The sequence below is a fragment of the Podarcis raffonei genome, chromosome 6 (assembly GCF_027172205.1).
Source record: "Podarcis raffonei isolate rPodRaf1 chromosome 6, rPodRaf1.pri, whole genome shotgun sequence".
Lineage (NCBI taxonomy): Eukaryota > Metazoa > Chordata > Lepidosauria > Squamata > Lacertidae > Podarcis > Podarcis raffonei.
Genome location: NC_070607.1, coordinates 60,145,191 through 60,164,035, shown reverse-complemented (window position 1 = coordinate 60,164,035; position 18,845 = coordinate 60,145,191). Strand labels below are relative to the sequence as shown.

Genomic DNA, 18,845 nt, shown 5'->3' with positions numbered 1-18,845 from the left:
CCAAATGTACCCGACAAAAAGAGTTCTATTTTCTGCACATTAAAGGAATGTTTAATGTGCAATTGCTACTTTAAGGCAGTTTAGCTTTGACAGTGGTGTAGTGCTTTAGAAAGCTCTTCCAGGGAGGCCAAGAGAGATTCCACATCAAAGTATTTGCTGATGTAAACATATTATTCCACTTAGGAAGGAATCGACAAAGCAGTGTAGCTTGGCCATCTCCATTTAATTTCCATGGAGCAATAGTACAAGAACAAATGAAGCTACTTTAATAGGGCAGTTCCATTGCGACAAGAGTGCCCACAGGCACCAGTGTAACATTTTAGTAAAACAAACAAGCAAACAACCTATAATCATAGGATAAACATGACACAGAAGTGGGCTTCTATTGTAGATACTGGCTTGTGGTCAACAGCTGCTTTGTGAGGAGTGCAAGCATCAGCTTCTTAGGCTACCACCCTTGCACATTGCCTTCAACAACAATTCATTTATTAGAGCTAGCCAAAGCAATAGTAAGAAAATGAAGGGCAACTCTGCTCAGTGAAGAACCACCCTTTCAGAGATCAGTCCTGTCAGCCTTGATCCCTCGTTTTCAAGTGGTGATGGGAATGACTGGGCTGAGGTGAGAAACACCACACATGAAATCCCAGAGGCTGACTGCTGGGGGTTCCCCCTCAAGCTTTTGAAACAACTTCTTGTGGCTGGGAAATCTGTAAGCAGATTCTTTCTTCCAAATGCAGTTTGCCCCTTGCTGGGTAGGGGTAATGAACCAGAGTGAGCAAGTAACCAAGCAAATCTACAAAGTTCAGCACAACTCTAAGGATTTCTATTTAATGTGAGCCCAGCTGCAGAATCAGAAAGTGAAAGACAGACTCAGTCATTGCTTCCGAGTCTGAATTCAGGGAGGGAACGTGAAGTCTCTTTAGATCATGTTGATAGAGGGGCCCTGTCAGGTTGCCTCAGAGTGAGAAGTTTTGGTTGCTCAGAGATGCGGTAGAGTCAGCATTTCATGCCAAGAATATGTATTATGAGGTGTGCTATTTAAAAGTCTTGGGATAGGCTACATTATTGTGTTATTAAAACAATGGGGGCAGTGGGAGAGAATAAAGGAATGTGGCAGTGGTCTAGATTCTAGGAAGACACAGAACAGTGGTCAAGGCTTTCTTCTTCTTTCTTTTTAAACCTAACTCACGTCACAAAGTGCTTTAATCTGAGGTCTTCAAGCATGGGGTGTCTTCAATCTGTCACTATTTCGCAGGTGGGATTCAAGTGCATAGTGGAAAATTCAGGTTACGTAATTAGAATAGGTCTGATGCTCTTGCATAGCAAACCTACTTCCAAACAAACACACAGAGTTTGGGCAGTAAAGAAGGTGACAGGAAAATGTGGGATAACAATTGCTTGATGTGACATTGTATACCATTCTCCACAAACAAATCAGACTGTATATTTAACAAGCAGGTTGTCTGGAAGCAACCATAGAGCCACTTCCAGATGAGAATAAACTCAATGGTGCTGGTGTGTGTGAGAGAGATACTGAATGGCACAGCCATATGGGTAGGGACCAGATATATGGGTAGATCTTTCCAGAAGATTGGTTCCCCATGGATGCCAGTTGGGTAAGAAAGACCCACACATTTAACCCCACTTCACATGGTGGTTTCATTCACATACCCTTCCCAATAGGATGAGACCACATTGCAGGAAACAGCGCTACCGCCCCCAAGCTTCTCCAGCTACAAATATTCAAATAATATGCTGTTGTTCCCATACTTTGAAGTGACCATCCCTTCATTTTAACCATCTCTGTGTTGGCTTCATAGTTCCAAGTCTGTCGACTAGGCCGGTCACCAGGGTTACCGCCTGGTAGCAGGTGCCTGCTCTGAAGATTCATTGTCACTCGGCAGAGGTAGCATTATTAGCACAGAAGGGAAATTAACAGCCCATGGACAGTGATTTATCTCTAAGGGGTGGGAGAAAGGGCAGCCAAGGGAATGCCTTTCCTTTCTAAACCATCCACTTTCCCAATTCTAAAATATTTGCTTTCAGAAAGGGGAGGAGGTGTTGTCATGTTCGGCGCAGCCGTTCAATTTTTCTGCACGCTGCATTTATCATTGAAATGGTTTGCTCCATCTGCAGCGTGGAGACCTTGCATTATGTCTGCTCCCGTCCATTGGGGTTTGGGCCCATAAATCACTTACTAAGCAGGCTGGATAGGGTGCAAGGCAGGAATACTGCATCTGCTTCTCCAATGGCAAATAGCTTCCTGATATCATCTTAATGCTTTGCTCCCCAGAGACCCCTGGGCTTCCTATATCACTGCTTGACACATTGCGGCTGCTGGCACACAGCTGAGTCAGCAGGCAGGCTCTGAGGATTACCCGGGGGCTTGTAAAGCCCAAGGTTAAAAAATGGTAAAAAGGTGCAGAGCACGACAAATCCTTGCAGCCAACATGCCTCACCACTGAGCTAAAATGCTGTTTTCAGCAATACCCATCAGCTACTAAATACTCGGCTTGGCTCCCATCATCTCAGTTTCACTTACCCCCACAGCACACCTCTGAGAAAACAGAGAGTATCAGGCCAAAAGATGTCATTCTCAAATGCATGCCAAGGTACTCCACTGTCCTTTTAAAGAGGAAAAGCTGCTTCAGGAAGCACTGAATGGAAGCAGAGGGGTGGTTTTTTTTTGGGGGGGGAGGAATAAAATGCTTAACACTTCACCCTGCCAGCCATCTTCCCACACCCATCCCACCCACCTTCAGGTAGCTTATTCTGGGTTTGTTTGTTTTTTTAAAGGGAGGAATAATCAGGAAACCAATCTGCAACTAGTCCTGCAACAAGAAGCTTGGCGCTTAGGAATATGCCTTTCCCAAAAGGCTCCCACTCCTGCATACCACTTTGCTGCAGCATAAATAAAATCTGTCTTCTTCATTATCATTCTTGAATGGCTTACACATCCATTAGACCGCATTGGGGTTTTTTCCCCTTTCTTTAAAAGGTCAACTTCAAATATTCAACTTACACAGATATATTGTGTTGTGGCCAATGCTAGTCCTATTCAGAGCAGAGCCGCTGAAGTCAAGGGGCATGACTAACTCGGGTTCATTCATTTCAACTGGTCTACGAAACCCACCAGTTTCCATCTTTAATTTGCAAGAGCAAAATTGCTAACATGAGCCACAGGGCTGCACAGCAAACTCTGCTGATCACACAAGCCTTCCTGCTGCCCTCACTCCCCTAACGGTATGGTGCCGTATACCATATCTGAGCCCCCTTTCACTGGATGGGAGGGGACCGAGTGTTTGGCTCTGCCCATGTGGCTGCAGTATTTCATAGAACTGTAGAGTAGGCAGGGACCCTGGGGGTCATCTAGTCCAACGCCCTGCAGTGCAGGAATATGCAGGTAACCTATATACTGCATCTCTGCAGGGGAGCATAATAGAGCAGCAGCGCCCATGTGGTTCAGTATGTGCGGTTTAACAGAGCCAGAAACTGAGGGGAAGGGCCATAGCTCAGTAGCAGAGCATGTGCTTTGCATGAGCAAAATTCGAGGTTCAGTCCCCTGCATCTCCAGGTGGGACTGTCTGAAAACCTGGGGATCCAGTGCCAGTCAGGGTAGAAAATGTTGTACTAGATGTGACTGTACATCAAAAGCAACTTCTGAGGCAGGTTGAGGAGCAGCTGCTGCTGGGAGTGCAGGGGAGGAAGATGCCCTAATGTAAGGGCACCAGCCCTTGTTGTTCATCTCTAAGGGGGAATCTCCTGGATCACAACCAAACAATTCTACTTCAGCCTTAGCTTCTCTGTGCTGACATTAAGTTATCTGCTCAGCTGTTTCATTGTTGCTGTTTTAATCAAAGGAAAGCAGAAAACTCTTTACTTAGCTCACAGCCTTTTGGGATGAAAAAGTTAATACACACCAGGCCTGGAAGCTTAAGATAAATCAAACCAGAAACCTGGAAGTGTGTTGCTTGCCTGCTCTGCTTTGGGGTGAAAGGAAAACATTTATAATTAAACATACATGCAGCAACAAGACACCCGCCTCTCTCATCCATTTATCCTAATCAATTTTCGCTTGTTTCCAAAAGCGAGCCTGAAATATATCCCGGCCATTTTCTATTTAGTGGGCAACATCTAGAACCATCTGAATCCAGCAGACTAGGAGACGGGGCTGGAACAAATGGTTATGAAAAGAAAACTTTGGTCCAGTCTTCTAAAGCACTCAGTGCCACTTTGATTAAAAACAAATAAAACCAGACAGTAATCAGTGAGTAAAACAACCAATAAACTCACCAGAGAAATCAGCCCAAAGCAAGCTGAAATAATAATTAAAATGTTCTTGCAGCACTTGCACAAAGAAGAATACCTTCTCACTCAATACTGAGAGAATTCCAGAGTGCTCCCATCTCCATTCTAGCTTGGCATAAAGAAGATATGCATAACTGACCCTGGTTTCCTCCTGAATTTTAAAGATAAGAGCCTTGACCCAGGGTTGGAAGCACACACACAACCAGTACTCTTAACTCAACACTATGATCATTATGCAAGGCAAAAAGTCCTTGAGTGTTTTAAAATAGATTTTTTCCCCACCGATTTCCTGTTGTACTTTCAGTAAACATGTCTGTTGTTCATCTCAGGAGATGCAATACAATTGCACTGGGACACACAGGAACACGCCATACATTACTTTTTATGTGTATGCCTAAAACGTTTAAAAACGTGACCACATCGCTTAAACAATGCAACAGCTCCTTATATCTCATAGATCCCAAGAAAAACTATCAATATGCTTAAAATAAAAATACAACCTACATCCTAAACCTTCTACAAATATTTTCTCATCAAAGTAAGTTTTTTTTTGTTATTAAAAATGGTATGTGCACTGTGAGCAACCAAGTCTGTATTATGCCCCTTGAACCACTCTAACCAACAGATCAAAAGAAGATAAATTAGTTCTGTTTTCTCAGACTAGGCAGCCCTGACAAGTGGCAACCAATGGGATGGGGTGTGGGTCTCACCTGACTGGCAGTTACAGGCAAGGAGCAAGACTTTCTACACAAAACTTCTCCCCGGTAAGTCTTCCTACACAAGGCCAGGTTCCAACAGACAAGCCAAGGAGAGAGAATGAGAGATATGGCCAAACAAAGCAAGCTCTGTAGCACCAAGGACAGCTCTCCGGAAGTGGACAACTTTCTCCATCATGTTCCATCAAGTCAAACAGAGCCCGTGTGTCTCCATTGGTGAGTGGAGCTCTTAAAGCAACCCTGTCTAACGTCTCAACTCTTACCACCATCCAGGTGCTTCCAGATGGGTTCATTGCCATAGTTGTCAAAAAAGGCAGGAAACTGTGAGGGCTTCAGTGCAGAGTTTATTAGTTCCTTGGGGGATTCCAGCTTCTCACATGCCACATCCTACTTTGGTCTCTGTACTGGCATCTACACTGGGCTTGTTTGCAGACAGCACTACTGTAGGTTGATAATGCCCACTCTCCAGACTCTCCGATGTCTCTTTTTTGTAGTTTCTGAGTCACTGCTTGAAGCCTGGGGGACAAAGTTTTGGTCCCTCAAATCTAGGATGCTTTTTACATTAGACTACCAGAAAGGGCTCATCAATGAACAAAGGTCAACCAAGGAACAGTACGGTGAGGTATAGTTTCTTTGCTTCCGAGTTAAGTACTTAACAACAACATTTCTAGTACTTAACAACGAACATTTCAAGGCAACTGGCTAGCTAGGTTTGGTTCAGTGAGGCTCCAGTGCCTGTTAAAAGTGCATGACAAGCTTCAAAATGCCAGATCTCACTGAACCAAGGAAAAGAACCTCCAGTTCCATTACTGAAGATTGAAAGGAGTAAGCAAACAATAAAATTTGGGTAGGGGAAAAAATATTTCTCTCTCTCAAAACGTAACAAACACATCAAACACATTTGGTTCTCTATTGAGGTATGCTGGTTAGACGAACCACTCTCTTAAATCCACATCAAAGTGCTACAGCAGGGAGGTAGAAAGCATAGGCATCTTTAAGACTCAACAATGAAGTTTTCTCCCCAATAAGTCTTCAACGATGTGGATTTACCCGCATTATAATTTCAGGCTCTGCAGCCTCCTCTCATCCCTACAGTCCTGGTGCAACACCATTTAACCTAGGGAAAGAAAATAAAAAGGTGATTTGGATTAGAGAAGTGGCCACAACTTGCCTTTTGAATGCATACATTTTTCAGTCTTGGGAGAGCAATGCTTTCTTATCACGCTTAGTACTTTCTCTTAGTCATAGCTTTATATGCTGCTAAAGAGATTTCAGAACCTCTTACCGCTGGATGATGCTATTGTTGAGCTGGAGATTGTGAGCTACTATTTTCATCTGGTCCTGAAGTTCTTGCATCCTGTTCAAGACACACACACAACAAAAAGTACAGTTCAACTTTTTTTATTTAATTATGCATTTTTAAAATTATTAATTATGCATGACCAAGCAGATGCTCACCAGAACATTGTACAATACATTTTCTTCACCCAGGCATTTGCAGATTGTTAATACCATGCCTGGGTGGTATCTGGCTGGTCTGTGGATTGTGATGAATTTCACTATGTTGCTCTTACTGGAGTCATATTCTATTGCTGTAAACCACACTGGAATTACTGGTGGAAGGTGGCATAGCACGTTTTGAATGTGATAATATATCAACTCACATGACACACACACTGGCCTGAGAGGTGAGGGATATATTTTAAATATGTGCCACACACTAGTTGCTTTTCATCATAAATTATTACAATGGTGCAAAAAAGAAGCACACCCAGAAAACATCCAGACTCCATATGCCGTGACAGTTACATTTGTGTGCACATACCCAAACACCATGTCTTGGTGCTTCTGGTTCATGTAAACTTGTGTAGGTGCAGAATGTGTTGTTTTGCCTTGGAGGATTCTCTGAGGCAACTCATCCAAAGCCTGTCAAGAAAATGAAAAACACCACAGATCACTACAGGCGTACCAAGCTCTCATCTACACTTGGTACATGAAATTATGAAAAGCGAATTGCCTTTCAAAATGCCAGAATCAATTAATATATATGAAAGGTCCTACTGTCCATGGAAAAATCTTCAGGGGAAGCAAAATGCAAAACAGAGAATAAAAACAATGGAGTGAGTACGTACAATGTTCCTTTGCATATACCAGTTAAAAGAGGATCCTTTTTGCAACAGGTGGTGTTCAAAAAGTGTCAGGCCTATTACTATTACCATCTCTATTAGGCTGGATTTAGGCAACCATGTTATGCATACAGTAATTGCAATTATGGCTCCATTGCTTTTGATGGGGCGACTCTCCAGTGAACCATTACTTCATCACATCACTGGTGGAACTCTTGCCCAATGTGAGCCCTTCACAACATAAACAGCTGGTTAGTTGCCTGTCTGAATTAATCTTTTGCTCTTGGGGGCCCCAAAAAAATTAAAGAAAAAAACTGGATGTACATTTCCAAAATATAAGATAAAAAGCAAATAAAATAAAACCTACATACAGCAACAGTGTTTTATGTTGTGTAGGCTCCTGTGGTGTAAGTATGGGCCCTCCCTGCTCCCCAAAATATCACTAGTTTGCTCAGTTCTATATACAAGGTGCCTACATTCTGCATGGACTGCATGGACATATAGCATATATTCAACACAAAAAACAGTGACAATTTGTTGTTGACAAAGGACAGCTGGACATATAAAGGGTCCCATTACCTTCAGTAGCCTAGGGCCTCATCAAACCTAAATCCAGCCCTGACAGAGTGACATATGGGGGTTCCATTGTAGATTTGGATAGCTGGGACACTTAAAGCAACTGAGGTACAAATAAGGGGTTGAATCTAACCAAGCCACCACAGAATTACTTCCGCTCGTGCAACAGAACTTTCCCTCCCTTCCTCCCCCTGCATTGCTCCCAAATCTGAACCAGAGGCTCAGAGCAGATTGAGCGCGCGCACACACAGGGGACAACCCATGGATTAGAGCTATAATAAACTGGACATAGTTAAATTTAATTTCAAGTTGCTGGTTTTTGAAATGGTTTGAACAGCAGAAGAAAAAAATCACCACTGTACTTTATCAAGGCAATCCTGGCACCCTGACATCTCTGCACTACAGGAGGTTAAAGATCTGTTCAGCTTCTTCAAACTCTTCTTCAGGTCAAACACCTTCCTGAAGGGATAAGACAACAAGTGTAGTCAAATAGCTGCTAATTTCTTTTCTTCTAAGGAGGCACTTTGAGCTTAGGTTTCTCTAAAATGGAACGAAGTGCTCAGCCACAAGGATTCATCAGGTCCACAAAGTTCCCCATGGATTTGAATAGCAAAGTCATACAGCATTAATGATGTTCCCAAAAAATGATACAGTTTTTCCCTCTGAGAAGCTACTTAGGACCCCCATCCTGCCAGGCATCTCATCAAAGCTTCTTCTTTGACAATCACTCCTAGCCGAGTAAGATTGTCTTTCATGAACAGGGTCTTAACAGTGAGTGACTGTGGAGGCCAATTCTGGATCTACACATCCTTCCACAGTGGGGACATCAAAGCAGCCACAACTGATTGGTCATTTTTCACAGCAACAAAGGTGAAATAAATAGGCAAGTGGATTTTATTTTAGAAAGTTACAAACCGCTTTTGGGCGGAAGCCCCTCAAAGCAGAATGCGTTAAAAATTAAAACATAATAAAAATAGTAAAATACACAAAGTGAAGGAAACATAGAATTAATTCTATTTCATTCTGCTCTGTGCCTTGGTGGGATTGAGAAAGGAGCTAATAGGGAACTTGTTAAACCAAGAGCAAAAAAGGCAAGTAGAAACAAAGAAACACATATACACAAAAATAACAACCCCTGAAGATCACAGCACTGCTGGATATCAAGGATCAGTAAATGAAATGATGCAATATGATGTGCACATATTAGTTAACAATATTTATACTTTTCTGCAAGATCATATATTTGCCAAAGCTATACCATGGGTATAAACTGTTAAAATACTAGAAACCAAAACCTATAAAGATATCAGGGAGATGTGTTATCACTGTGAAAACTGTAAACTGTAATTTGGTTATTAACTCAATGAAGTGGATAGATTTAAAGTTAAAAACAGAGCATGAGCTAGGTTCCACTGATTTCAACAAGAAAGGCATGTACAAGCTTCACTCCTTCCCTTTGAAATCAACCTATATGTGTCTACACAAGAGTAAATCATTTAACTCAATGGGGCTTAATCTGAAGTAATTGGATGTAGGATGGAAGCCTTAAAGCAGATCATATTCATACTTATCAACCAAACCACCTTAAATCTGCAGCAGGATGTGAATCTTTCACTCATGGTATCTACTAGGATGCAACAAAGCTATCTAGTGGTTGTATCTACTCATCATCATAATGCAATTATATTTTGCTTCCGCATGATTCAGAGGTAGAACTGATTCGTGAATCTCCTTCCAATGTCATTGCTGCTTAATTTGATTCTGAACTCCTCAGTTTTGACAACCTGTGTGACAGCTTTTGTCACAGCAAGGAAAGACTAATCATGACTAAAGATAGATTCTTTTGCACAACAAAAATCCACACACATTTAATTCCTTTTAAAAAAAAGTACTTACAATGTGTTTCAAGGCTTTGCATTTCATTTTCTTAAAAAAAATTATGTTCTAGTTATCTGGAGCAGCTCAAAAATTGCACTGCTGCCTTGTACCATGAAAACGTGTTCAAAAAATCTCCCTGGAGCTCTGGAAGTAAGTTACTTCCACAGTTCCAGGGGCATTTTGGTCTCATTTTCACTGTGCAGAAGCAGCAATATACTCTGGAGTCACTGCAAGCAGCTACTGTCTGTTAAAAACAAATAGCCAGCCCTTAGACCACCTTGTAGAATTTGATGGAGTCCAGATACTGAAGGACTACAAGTCCAACCCACAACTTATTCTAGTAGATGTGGATCAGATGAGTACACTTCAGAAGTCAGTCCCAGTGAAGTCCTCAAGCAACCCTAATTATGATGAGTATCATCAGAAACCTTCAGGCCCTTTGAAACCTGATTGAAAAAGCTGCTGTGTTTCAAAAGCATTTTGCAATTAAAACCCCCCAGTTGGGGTTGCAGTTACTTCCTTAAGTGACTGCACTTTTCTCCAATGTAATAAGTCAATGCATGACTCTCCATCACCACTGGGCAATTTGCTCTTTGCATTATTCCCCAAACACCCTTTAACATAAAATCATTCTTTCTAAGTGCTGCTCTTTGTCTTAATAATGGCTTCATTCCAATGAGAGAAACTTGCTTGATACTGAAAACAAAGAAGTTCATCAATATTCCAACTCAAAGGCTTGGGAAGATTTGCAATGTGTAGTCCAGTGAAATGAGTACTAACGTCAGCTCAACAGCATGTCTTTGTTTATAATGTCAACTATCCTGCTGTGCACTATATCATGAAGGGAAAAATAAACTCTTATGCCAGTTAATTCCAAGATTTCAGAAAGGCACTAGACACTAATGAGAAAAATGAACACAACTCATTCTGACAACCAATCACAAAGCTAGATACAGAGCTTGAAAAGAAGCAATGTCCCTTTCATAGAAAGGCAATGGGCTGCATCCAACAAAGTCATCCCACTAGCATAAGGACTTCCTCCTGCGCGATGAGCTTTTTTCCCCTCCTTTCCCATAACCTCCAATCTGTTTTGGGGATTTCCCCCAGCCCTTTATTGCACAGGGAAAGGAGAGGGAGAGGAAATCCTGTTGCAAAAGTGGAAGCCATTGTGGCTTCAAGACAACGTCACTGGATGCAACCGTATTATTGCCAATGAGCATGATTTCACCTGTTTTGTCTCCATGCCATCACTTTGATTCAAAGGCCTTCATTTTGTCTGGAAATGTTTGCTGGCATGGTATAGCAAATAAGGACAAGATGCATTTTGCAGATCCCATAAACACTCTCTATTCAAACAGAGAACCTCACAAATCGATGAGGTTGACTGAGATACAGATGTGTTAGCAGATGTGAAATTTGTGGGGGTATTGAGTGAGGGGATGTGTCTTGAATGAGTACAATCCTACTTTTGAATTCTGATGTTTTCTAGAACAGATTATTAAATTTCATTGCTTTATGTACTATTTTTAATTCTGGTGTGTGTGTGTTTTTGTAAAACACTTGTGATCCTTTCTAAAAAGTGATATATAAATAGTTGAAATATAATAAATAAATATATTGTTGGGAGAGTACTCAAGAGAGATGCTGGAGAGGGGGCTATGAATTTAAGCCTTTGCCCAGCTTTCTGCTGTTGCCCTCCTTATGAGGCTTGGCAGCAAGCCCAGTTGGAAAATCTCCTCCCTGGCAGAAATGTGTTTTGAAGCAGCACAGGACATAACTGTCAATAAGGGGCAGGACTTATATCAGCAGAGGTGATGTAGAATGCAGCTTTCAGCTCCTCTCTTGAACTTCCCTTCTCTTTTCACCTTCCAAATGAAGCCCATTTTGTCTCTTCTAGGAGGTCTGTGTTTATCATGCACGAATTGACTTTATGTGTGTACAATTCAATGATGGTAATAGAGCAAATTAGGATTCTGTGTGGAATGAAATAGTCTGGAATAGGGACCTTTGTTAGACTAGGACCTGGGAGACAAGGAATCAAATCCCACCTTAGTCATGAAGCTCACCTTGGGCCAGCCCCCATTTTACAGTCTAACCTAGCTCCCTAGGGTTGTTGCAAAGATAAAATGAGGAGGGAGAAAACCACATATGCCACCCTGAGCACCTTCTAGGAAAGGTAGGATATAGGTGCAATAAAATAAATGAGCATTGTTGCTTTAGTGGCAGCCAGTGAGAGTATGTGCTAGGAACACTGTTACCTCATTATAATTCCATGTGCCAAAAGAGCAGCTTTGTATTGCTGCAAACAGTTGTCCTGGAAAACTGAAAGAACCTTTTTTGCTAAATGTCCTAAATTCACCCTGAAAATGAAACAAAATAAAATGTACATTATTTCATCAATTTTTCTCATAATTTAAGCATTTGAAAAACAACAACCCACAAGCAAACACCCACCCATACCCACACTAATGCAACAAGATCATTAGCCACAAAGAAACTCGCTAATTCAGTTCATTTCCAGTTAAAAGGTTCAGGTAATAAGTGATGTGAAAAACCTCAGTCTGAGTCTTTAGAGCAACACTGGGCTAGATGGACAAATACTTTAACTTGGTATAAGGCATATTGCTGTGTTCCTGTAAGCAGGGAATGCCAGTTCCCTGTCTCGGCTGATGGAAGGGGAGAAGCTAGTCTTCCCTTTACATGTGATATTCCTCCTACTACAAGGAAGGGTGCTGGTTCTCAACAGTCACAAGGCTATTATGAGGTGGTTGCTATTCAAATGCCTCAATGAAACTTTATTGATTGATACAGCATGACTCATTCCTGAATCAGACAATCTGAGCACGAGCAGCTCAGGAAAGTTTAATGGCCAACCACAGACCAACAGAATACAAACCAGAAGTGTTCGATACTCAGCTGGTCTATTATACACAAACTCTTACACTTACTTATCCAGCTTGTGGATCTGCTGTTCATTGTAGCCCAGGCCTAGAAAGAAAATGCAACTTATTAGTAGGTTTTCCAGGGAATGACTTCAGGACTTTGCAGTTTCACAGATTAATACTTTATTCACATAAAGTACTGTATTTTTCCGTGTATAAGACTAGTTTTTTTAACAAAAAAAGGTTTAAAATTGGGGTACGTCTTATACATGGGTAGTGCTGAGGGGTGTTTTCTTAATTTGGAGTCCCCCAAAATAGGGGGTGTCTTATACATGGGGGCATCTTATACATGTAAAAATACGGTATATTGCGAGATAGCCCAATAGGAAACAGGGAGGTGTCACATTTCCAGTGAAAACCAATGAGCGGTGAGTGGGGGAGAAACTGCCAGAGGGGTAGCTATACATGTTGCTTTGATGCAGCAAAACAAAAGGCCCTCCACATCTGTTCTAGGTGCTTCCAGCACATCACTACCTCTGCCTCTGCCTGCAATCTAGAAGCCGTTCCTTCATTTTTCTCAGTTTTTGAGGACCCCAGGGATGAAACACACACACACACACACACACACACACACACACAATAAAACAAGGCTTACAACTTTCCCTTTTGTTGTGACAGAAGAAACTTTGTTGTCACTTGAGAGTTAATAAACATTTGTTCTGACACCGTCTACACAGGCACTTAGCAGATATGAGCACCTGCATGCAAGGCAGCCACAAGCCCCATACTTTTCAGACTGGGGTGAGCAGCCTTGAGATTAGCCACAGCTTTCAGAATTGTTATCTTATCGGTACAGGTGCTGCTGAATGGATGGCTCAAATCCCCAAGTACAGTAGTGCCCACCTGGCATTTTTGTTTGTTTCAAGATACTGCTGCTAAGATGCCTGCTTGGGGCTATTTGAGTATTTCAAGGAATCTGCCTAATCAGACCCTTTAAAGACGTACCTGCCCTGGTAGTGGCTAACAGACCTCTGATTTATGAAATCTGTGCAAGCTGATGATTATATAAGAGAGACTATCAACATTAGCAACTCACTCCTGCATTTCCGGGTCTTCTTGAACTGGTTGTAGATAAGCTGCATCTTGTCAAGGCAAGCCTCCATCTGCTGGATGCTGAAGAACCAGTTTGGGAAGCCAGTTGTAAGATAGAAAGAAAGGAACTAATCAGTTCAATGCCATCATGAGCCAAGGGCTGTGTCTGCTGTAACAAAACTCCCAGTGGACCTGGTCCAGAAAGGAATGAGTGGGAGGCAAGACAGCTACAGCACTAACTCTTGTTGTTAGCTCTGTTCCAAGCACAGTCTTACGTCACAAGAAGCAACGTTACTATGAACAGCCTTCACCAGAAATCTAGAAACTGATGCACAATCATATAATTTTTCTTGCAAGCCCTCAATGATGTCAGTGAACCAACACCTGTCTGTCCCTAGAAGACACAAACAGGAGAATCAGCTGTGGATGCTGAGAAAGATGCATTGACCTTTCTGGTACCACTCCTAACAGTAAAATCTTGAATTGTATCATTACAAAGTCAATTGAGATATAAAATGTTTATCTACTACCAGCTAGGATAGCCAAGAGCTGAACTACATATTCAGAATAATTTCCGTGTCAGAAAAACGTGTTCTTGCCTCGTCTCATTCCTGATATTCTCATTTTCAATATGTTGGGTTGGAGGATGATCCAAATGCAATAGCTCTGCACCACACGACTCTTCTGAACATGTAGAAAACAAAGGCTCAAAGCCTATACTCTAAGCCCACTATTCTCTATTAACTCTCTATCTGAAGTATTTATCCCCCCCCCCCCCATTTCTTTATTCCTCATTACTGCAGCATCTGGTCCATTACATTCTTTTCCATAAGTCTTTTTTTTTTTTATTTTTTTTTTATAATATTTTTTATTACGTTTCTTTCCAAATTTTATACATTACAAACAAGGAGTTTACAAGAAACCATTTTTTTTTTTTTAACAAAAATCCCAAATTGGACTTCCCCACCCCTTCCGATTCTGCGTTCTTTATATTAACAATGTCAGCAATTTGTTACCTTATGTCATACCTTATTGTAACTTTTACATGTTATGTATCTATATTCAATGTATTATGTCAGAATTTTTATACCTTTAAAATAAACGTAACATGTTCAATTTCATATTATCTCCTTTTCTCTTTTATCACTTAGTTTACTATTTACTTAATCATAATTGCTAAAGCGTATCATTTTCAAATCATGCACCGTCTTAAAATTCATACAGTTTGTAATACTTTTGCAAGTAGTCTTTAAACTTTTTCCAGTCCACCTCAATTGTTTCTACATCCAAATCTCGGATTCTGCCGGTCAGTTCAGCTATCTCCATGTAGTCCATCAACTGCGTCTGCCATTCCTCCAGCGTGGGTAAATCTTGTGTCTTCCAGTTCTTTGCGATGAGTATTCTTGCTGCTGTACTAGCATACATAAACAAAGTTCTGTCCTTCTTTAACACTTTCTGGTCTACCATGCCCAACAGGAAGGCCTCTGGTTTCTTGGGAAAGGTATACCTAAATACCTTTTTCAACTCATTGTAAATCATTTCCCAGAAAGCCTTAACCTTTGGGCATGTCCACCAGAGGTGAAAGAAAGTCCCCTCTGCTTCCTTACACTTCCAACATTTATTGTCAGACAGGTGATGTATCTTAGCTAACTTGACTGGGGTCATGTACCACCGGTATATCATTTTCATAATGTTTTCCTTCAAGGCCGTACTGGCCGTGAATTTCATTCCGGTGTTCCATAACCTTTCCCAGTCTTCAAACATAATGTTGTGTCCAACATCCTGTGCCCATTTAATCATAGCAGATTTAACTGTCTCATCCTGTAAATTCCACATAAGCAGCAAGTTATACATTCTAGATAACAGCTTTGTCTTTGGTTCTAACAATTCTGTCTCTAGTTTCGACTTTTCCACCTGGAAACCAACTTTTTTATCCATTTTGAAAACCTCTTGAATTTGAGCATAATGTAGCCAGTCTCGCACCTTATTTTTTAGTTTGTCCTGGCTCTGCAACTTCCAATTGTCTCCAATTTTTTCAGTCAATTCCCAATATTTCGGCCAATAGGCCTCCATATTGGGTCTTTTTCGGGCCTTGGCCTCCACTGGTGATAGCCACCTCGGAGTTTTACTCTCTAGTAAGTCTTTATATTTCATCCAGACTGCAAAAATTGCTTTTCTGACAATGTGGCTTTTAAACAATTTATGTGCTTTAACCTTGTCGTACCATAGGTATGCGTGCCATCCAAAAGCATTATTAAAACCTTCCAGATCTAGGACATCGGTGTTTTCCAACAAAAACCAATCTTTCAGCCAGCAGAAGGCTGCAGCTTCATAATACAACCTCAAGTCCGGCAGGGCAAACCCCCCTCTTTCTTTCGAATCTGTTAATATTTTAAACTTTATTCGGGGCTTTTTGCCCTGCCAGATAAATCTAGATATATCCTTCTGCCATTTTCCAAAGCAATCCACTCTGTCCACGATCTGTAAGGTTTGAAACAAAAATAACATTTTCGGCAACACATTCATTTTTATAGCTGCAATTCTTCCCAACAAGGAAAGTTTCAATCTTGACCAAATTTCTAAATCCTTTTTAACTTCCAACCAACATTTCTCATAATTATCCTTAAATAAATTCAAATTCTTGGAGGACAAATAGATCCCAAGGTATTTCACTTTTTTAACCACATTCAGTTCTGTTTCTCTCTGAAACCCCTCTGTTTCTGTAATTGTTAAATTTTTGGTCAGAACCTTAGTTTTTTGTTTATTCAACCTAAATCCCGCCACCCGACCAAATTCAGATATAAGTTCGAGAACTCTTTTTGTACTGGATTCTGGCTCCTGCAGTGTCAAAACTAGGTCATCTGCAAAAGCTTTCAGTTTATATTGTTTCACTCCGACCTCTATCCCTTGTACCAACCGGTCCTCTCTGATCATATTCAATAGCACCTCCAGGACTGAAATAAATAACAGAGGGGATAGAGGGCACCCTTGTCGTGTCCCTTTTTCAATTTTAAATTCCTCCGTCACCACATTGTTCACTATTAATTTAGCTTTTTGTTCTGAATAGATTGCTTGTAGTCCATTCTCAAACCCCCGTCCCACTCCCATCCCCTCCAAGTTCTTCTTCATAAACATCCAAGATATATTGTCAAATGCTTTCTCCGCATCAATAAAGATTAACACCGCCCTTGTGTTCCTGTTAGTCTGCAAAAGTTCTAAAATGTCAATGATGTTTCTAGTGTTCTCATATAAATGTCTACCAGGGAGAAAGCCAGCTTGGTCTTTATGAATTACTTCATTTAAGACTTTTTTAAGTCTATTTGCCAAAATGTCTGCAAATATTTTGTAATCCACATTTAGGAGTGAGATGGGACGGTAGTTTTTAAGCTGAGTCTTTTCAGATTCTGACTTAGGTATCAATGTGATGAAGGCTTCTTTCCACGTTTCTGGTGCCCTCTTCCCATCCATAATCTGGTTACATACCTCCAACAAAGGTTGTATCAAATAGTCCTTCAGAACCTTGTAATATTTGGAGGTAAGTCCATCCGGGCCTGGAGATTTGCCTAGTTGCATATTCTGAATGGCACCTTCAATTTCCTGTGTGGTTATTATAGAGTTCAAGATTGATCTTTTATCTTGAGTTATTTTTGATAGTCCATTTGTCTTTAAAAATTGATCTATCTCTGATTCTTTCTGGGGCCCCTGTGCATACAGTTCTTTGAAGTATCTGTGGAAGCACCTCCTAATTTCTTCTGGTTTCTGTACGGTCCTTCCATCAATCTCTAGATTTGTTATCGTGTTTAGCTTTTGTCTTTTTTTCAGCTGCCAAGCTAGCAGCTTTCCACATTTATTTGCTGATTCAAAAGATCTTTGCTTCATCTGTTTTATTTTCCATTCAATCTCCTGATTGATCAATTTTGAGTATTCTGCTTGGTGGAATTTAATTTCTCTCAGCACCTCCTTGGACTTTGGTTTGGTTCTCAGTTTTTTTTCTCCTTGGTGTATTTTCTCCAATATTTTGTCCTTCTTTCCGTTCCAGAGTTTTTTCTTGATTGAATTCTGTTGTATCAGAAACCCTCTCATAACAGCTTTACTTGCGTCCCAGATCGTTCTTTTTTCAACTGTAGTATTCAGATTTATCTCAAAATAGTCCTTTAATGTTTTTTGGGCCTTTTTCACAATCTCTTGATCTCTTAGTAGTGTGTCATTCATTCTCCATCTGAAGGAACCGGGTTGAGTTAATCTAAGTTCTATTTTCAAGGCGTTGTGGTCGGAGCATGTTTTTGGGCAGATTTCCACCTTTTTAGTCTTGGGTGCCAGCCCCCTGGAGGTCCAGATTTGGTCGATCCTTGACCAAGACAGGTGGGCCTCAGAGAAAAAAGTTCCTTCTTTACCTAGGGGGTTCTTTGTCCTCCATATGTCGATCAAATCCAGATTGTCAGTCAGTTCGAAAAAAGTTTTGGGCAGTCTGCCATCAGATGTTAAGTTTTGGTTGTAAGACTTATCCATATGTGTAGACACCACTCCATTCATATCTCCCATCATTATGATGTTAGCATAGTCCAGATAGTCCAGCAACGTCTCATGCAGCTTCTTGAAAAATTCTGATTTCCCGTCATTTGGGGCATAAATTCCTAATATCAATATTTTTTCTCCTTGGGTTTGAATTTCAATTGCCAAAATTCTTCCTTGTTCATCCTTAAATAGAAATTTGGGTATCAGGCTCTCCTTAGCATAGATCACCACTCCTCTTTTCTTTACTTTGTCAGACGAAATAAATTCTTGGCCTAATCTTTTATTTACCAAAACCTTCCTGTGGAGCCTGGTCACATGGGTTTCTTGTAGGCAAATAATATCCAATTGTTCTTTCTTCAATATGTGAAATAACCTCCTTCTTTTCTCCGGGGAATTTCCGCCATTTATATTCCAACTGAGTAGCCGCAGAGACATCCTGAACTATTCTGCTACACCTAGAGCGGTGTATCTTCTTTCTCCTCTGGTTCCGAAGGTGCAGGTAATGCTCCACCTGGGTTGGGTATAGGCCAATTAGCTGCTGCTTCTTTTTGGAGGTCTTCTCCGTGGTCGTGCTGGAACTTTTGTAAGTCCTCTGGTGATCTTATTTTAACCTTCTTCTGTTTGTAAGTGAATGATAGCCCTTGTGGGAACTCCCACCTATAAGGAATTGTGTTGAGTCTCAGTAACTTAGCCAAATCTGAGTAGGTGGCTCTCAAGTCCAATAACTGTTTAGGAATATCTCGATAAATTTC

At 41.0% G+C, this 18,845-nt stretch overlaps 1 protein-coding gene across 8 annotated transcripts in view; it reads right to left on the bottom strand.

Annotated features, from left to right (window-relative positions):
* IKBKE (inhibitor of nuclear factor kappa B kinase subunit epsilon) overlaps window positions 1-18,845 on the bottom strand; it is a 50,138-nt gene that overhangs the window by 7,363 nt on the left and 23,930 nt on the right. For 4 of the 8 annotated variants that reach the window (XM_053393361.1, XM_053393357.1, XM_053393360.1 and 1 more), the window contains 7 exons: window positions 13,583-13,659; window positions 12,553-12,592; window positions 11,863-11,964; window positions 8,089-8,185; window positions 6,850-6,950; window positions 6,310-6,381; window positions 5,356-6,141 (listed from right to left, as the gene is read on the bottom strand). In XM_053393361.1, the coding sequence (XP_053249336.1) occupies window positions 6,114-6,141; window positions 6,310-6,381; window positions 6,850-6,950; window positions 8,089-8,185; window positions 11,863-11,964; window positions 12,553-12,592; window positions 13,583-13,659 (517 nt within the window). In that variant the 3' untranslated portion in view covers window positions 5,356-6,113. Of the gene's footprint in view, window positions 1-5,355; window positions 6,142-6,309; window positions 6,382-6,849; window positions 6,951-8,088; window positions 8,186-11,862; window positions 11,965-12,552; window positions 12,593-13,582; window positions 13,660-18,845 lie in introns of those variants that run through there. The other 4 variants (XR_008331148.1, XR_008331149.1, XM_053393358.1 and 1 more) reach the window with 2 other exon arrangements.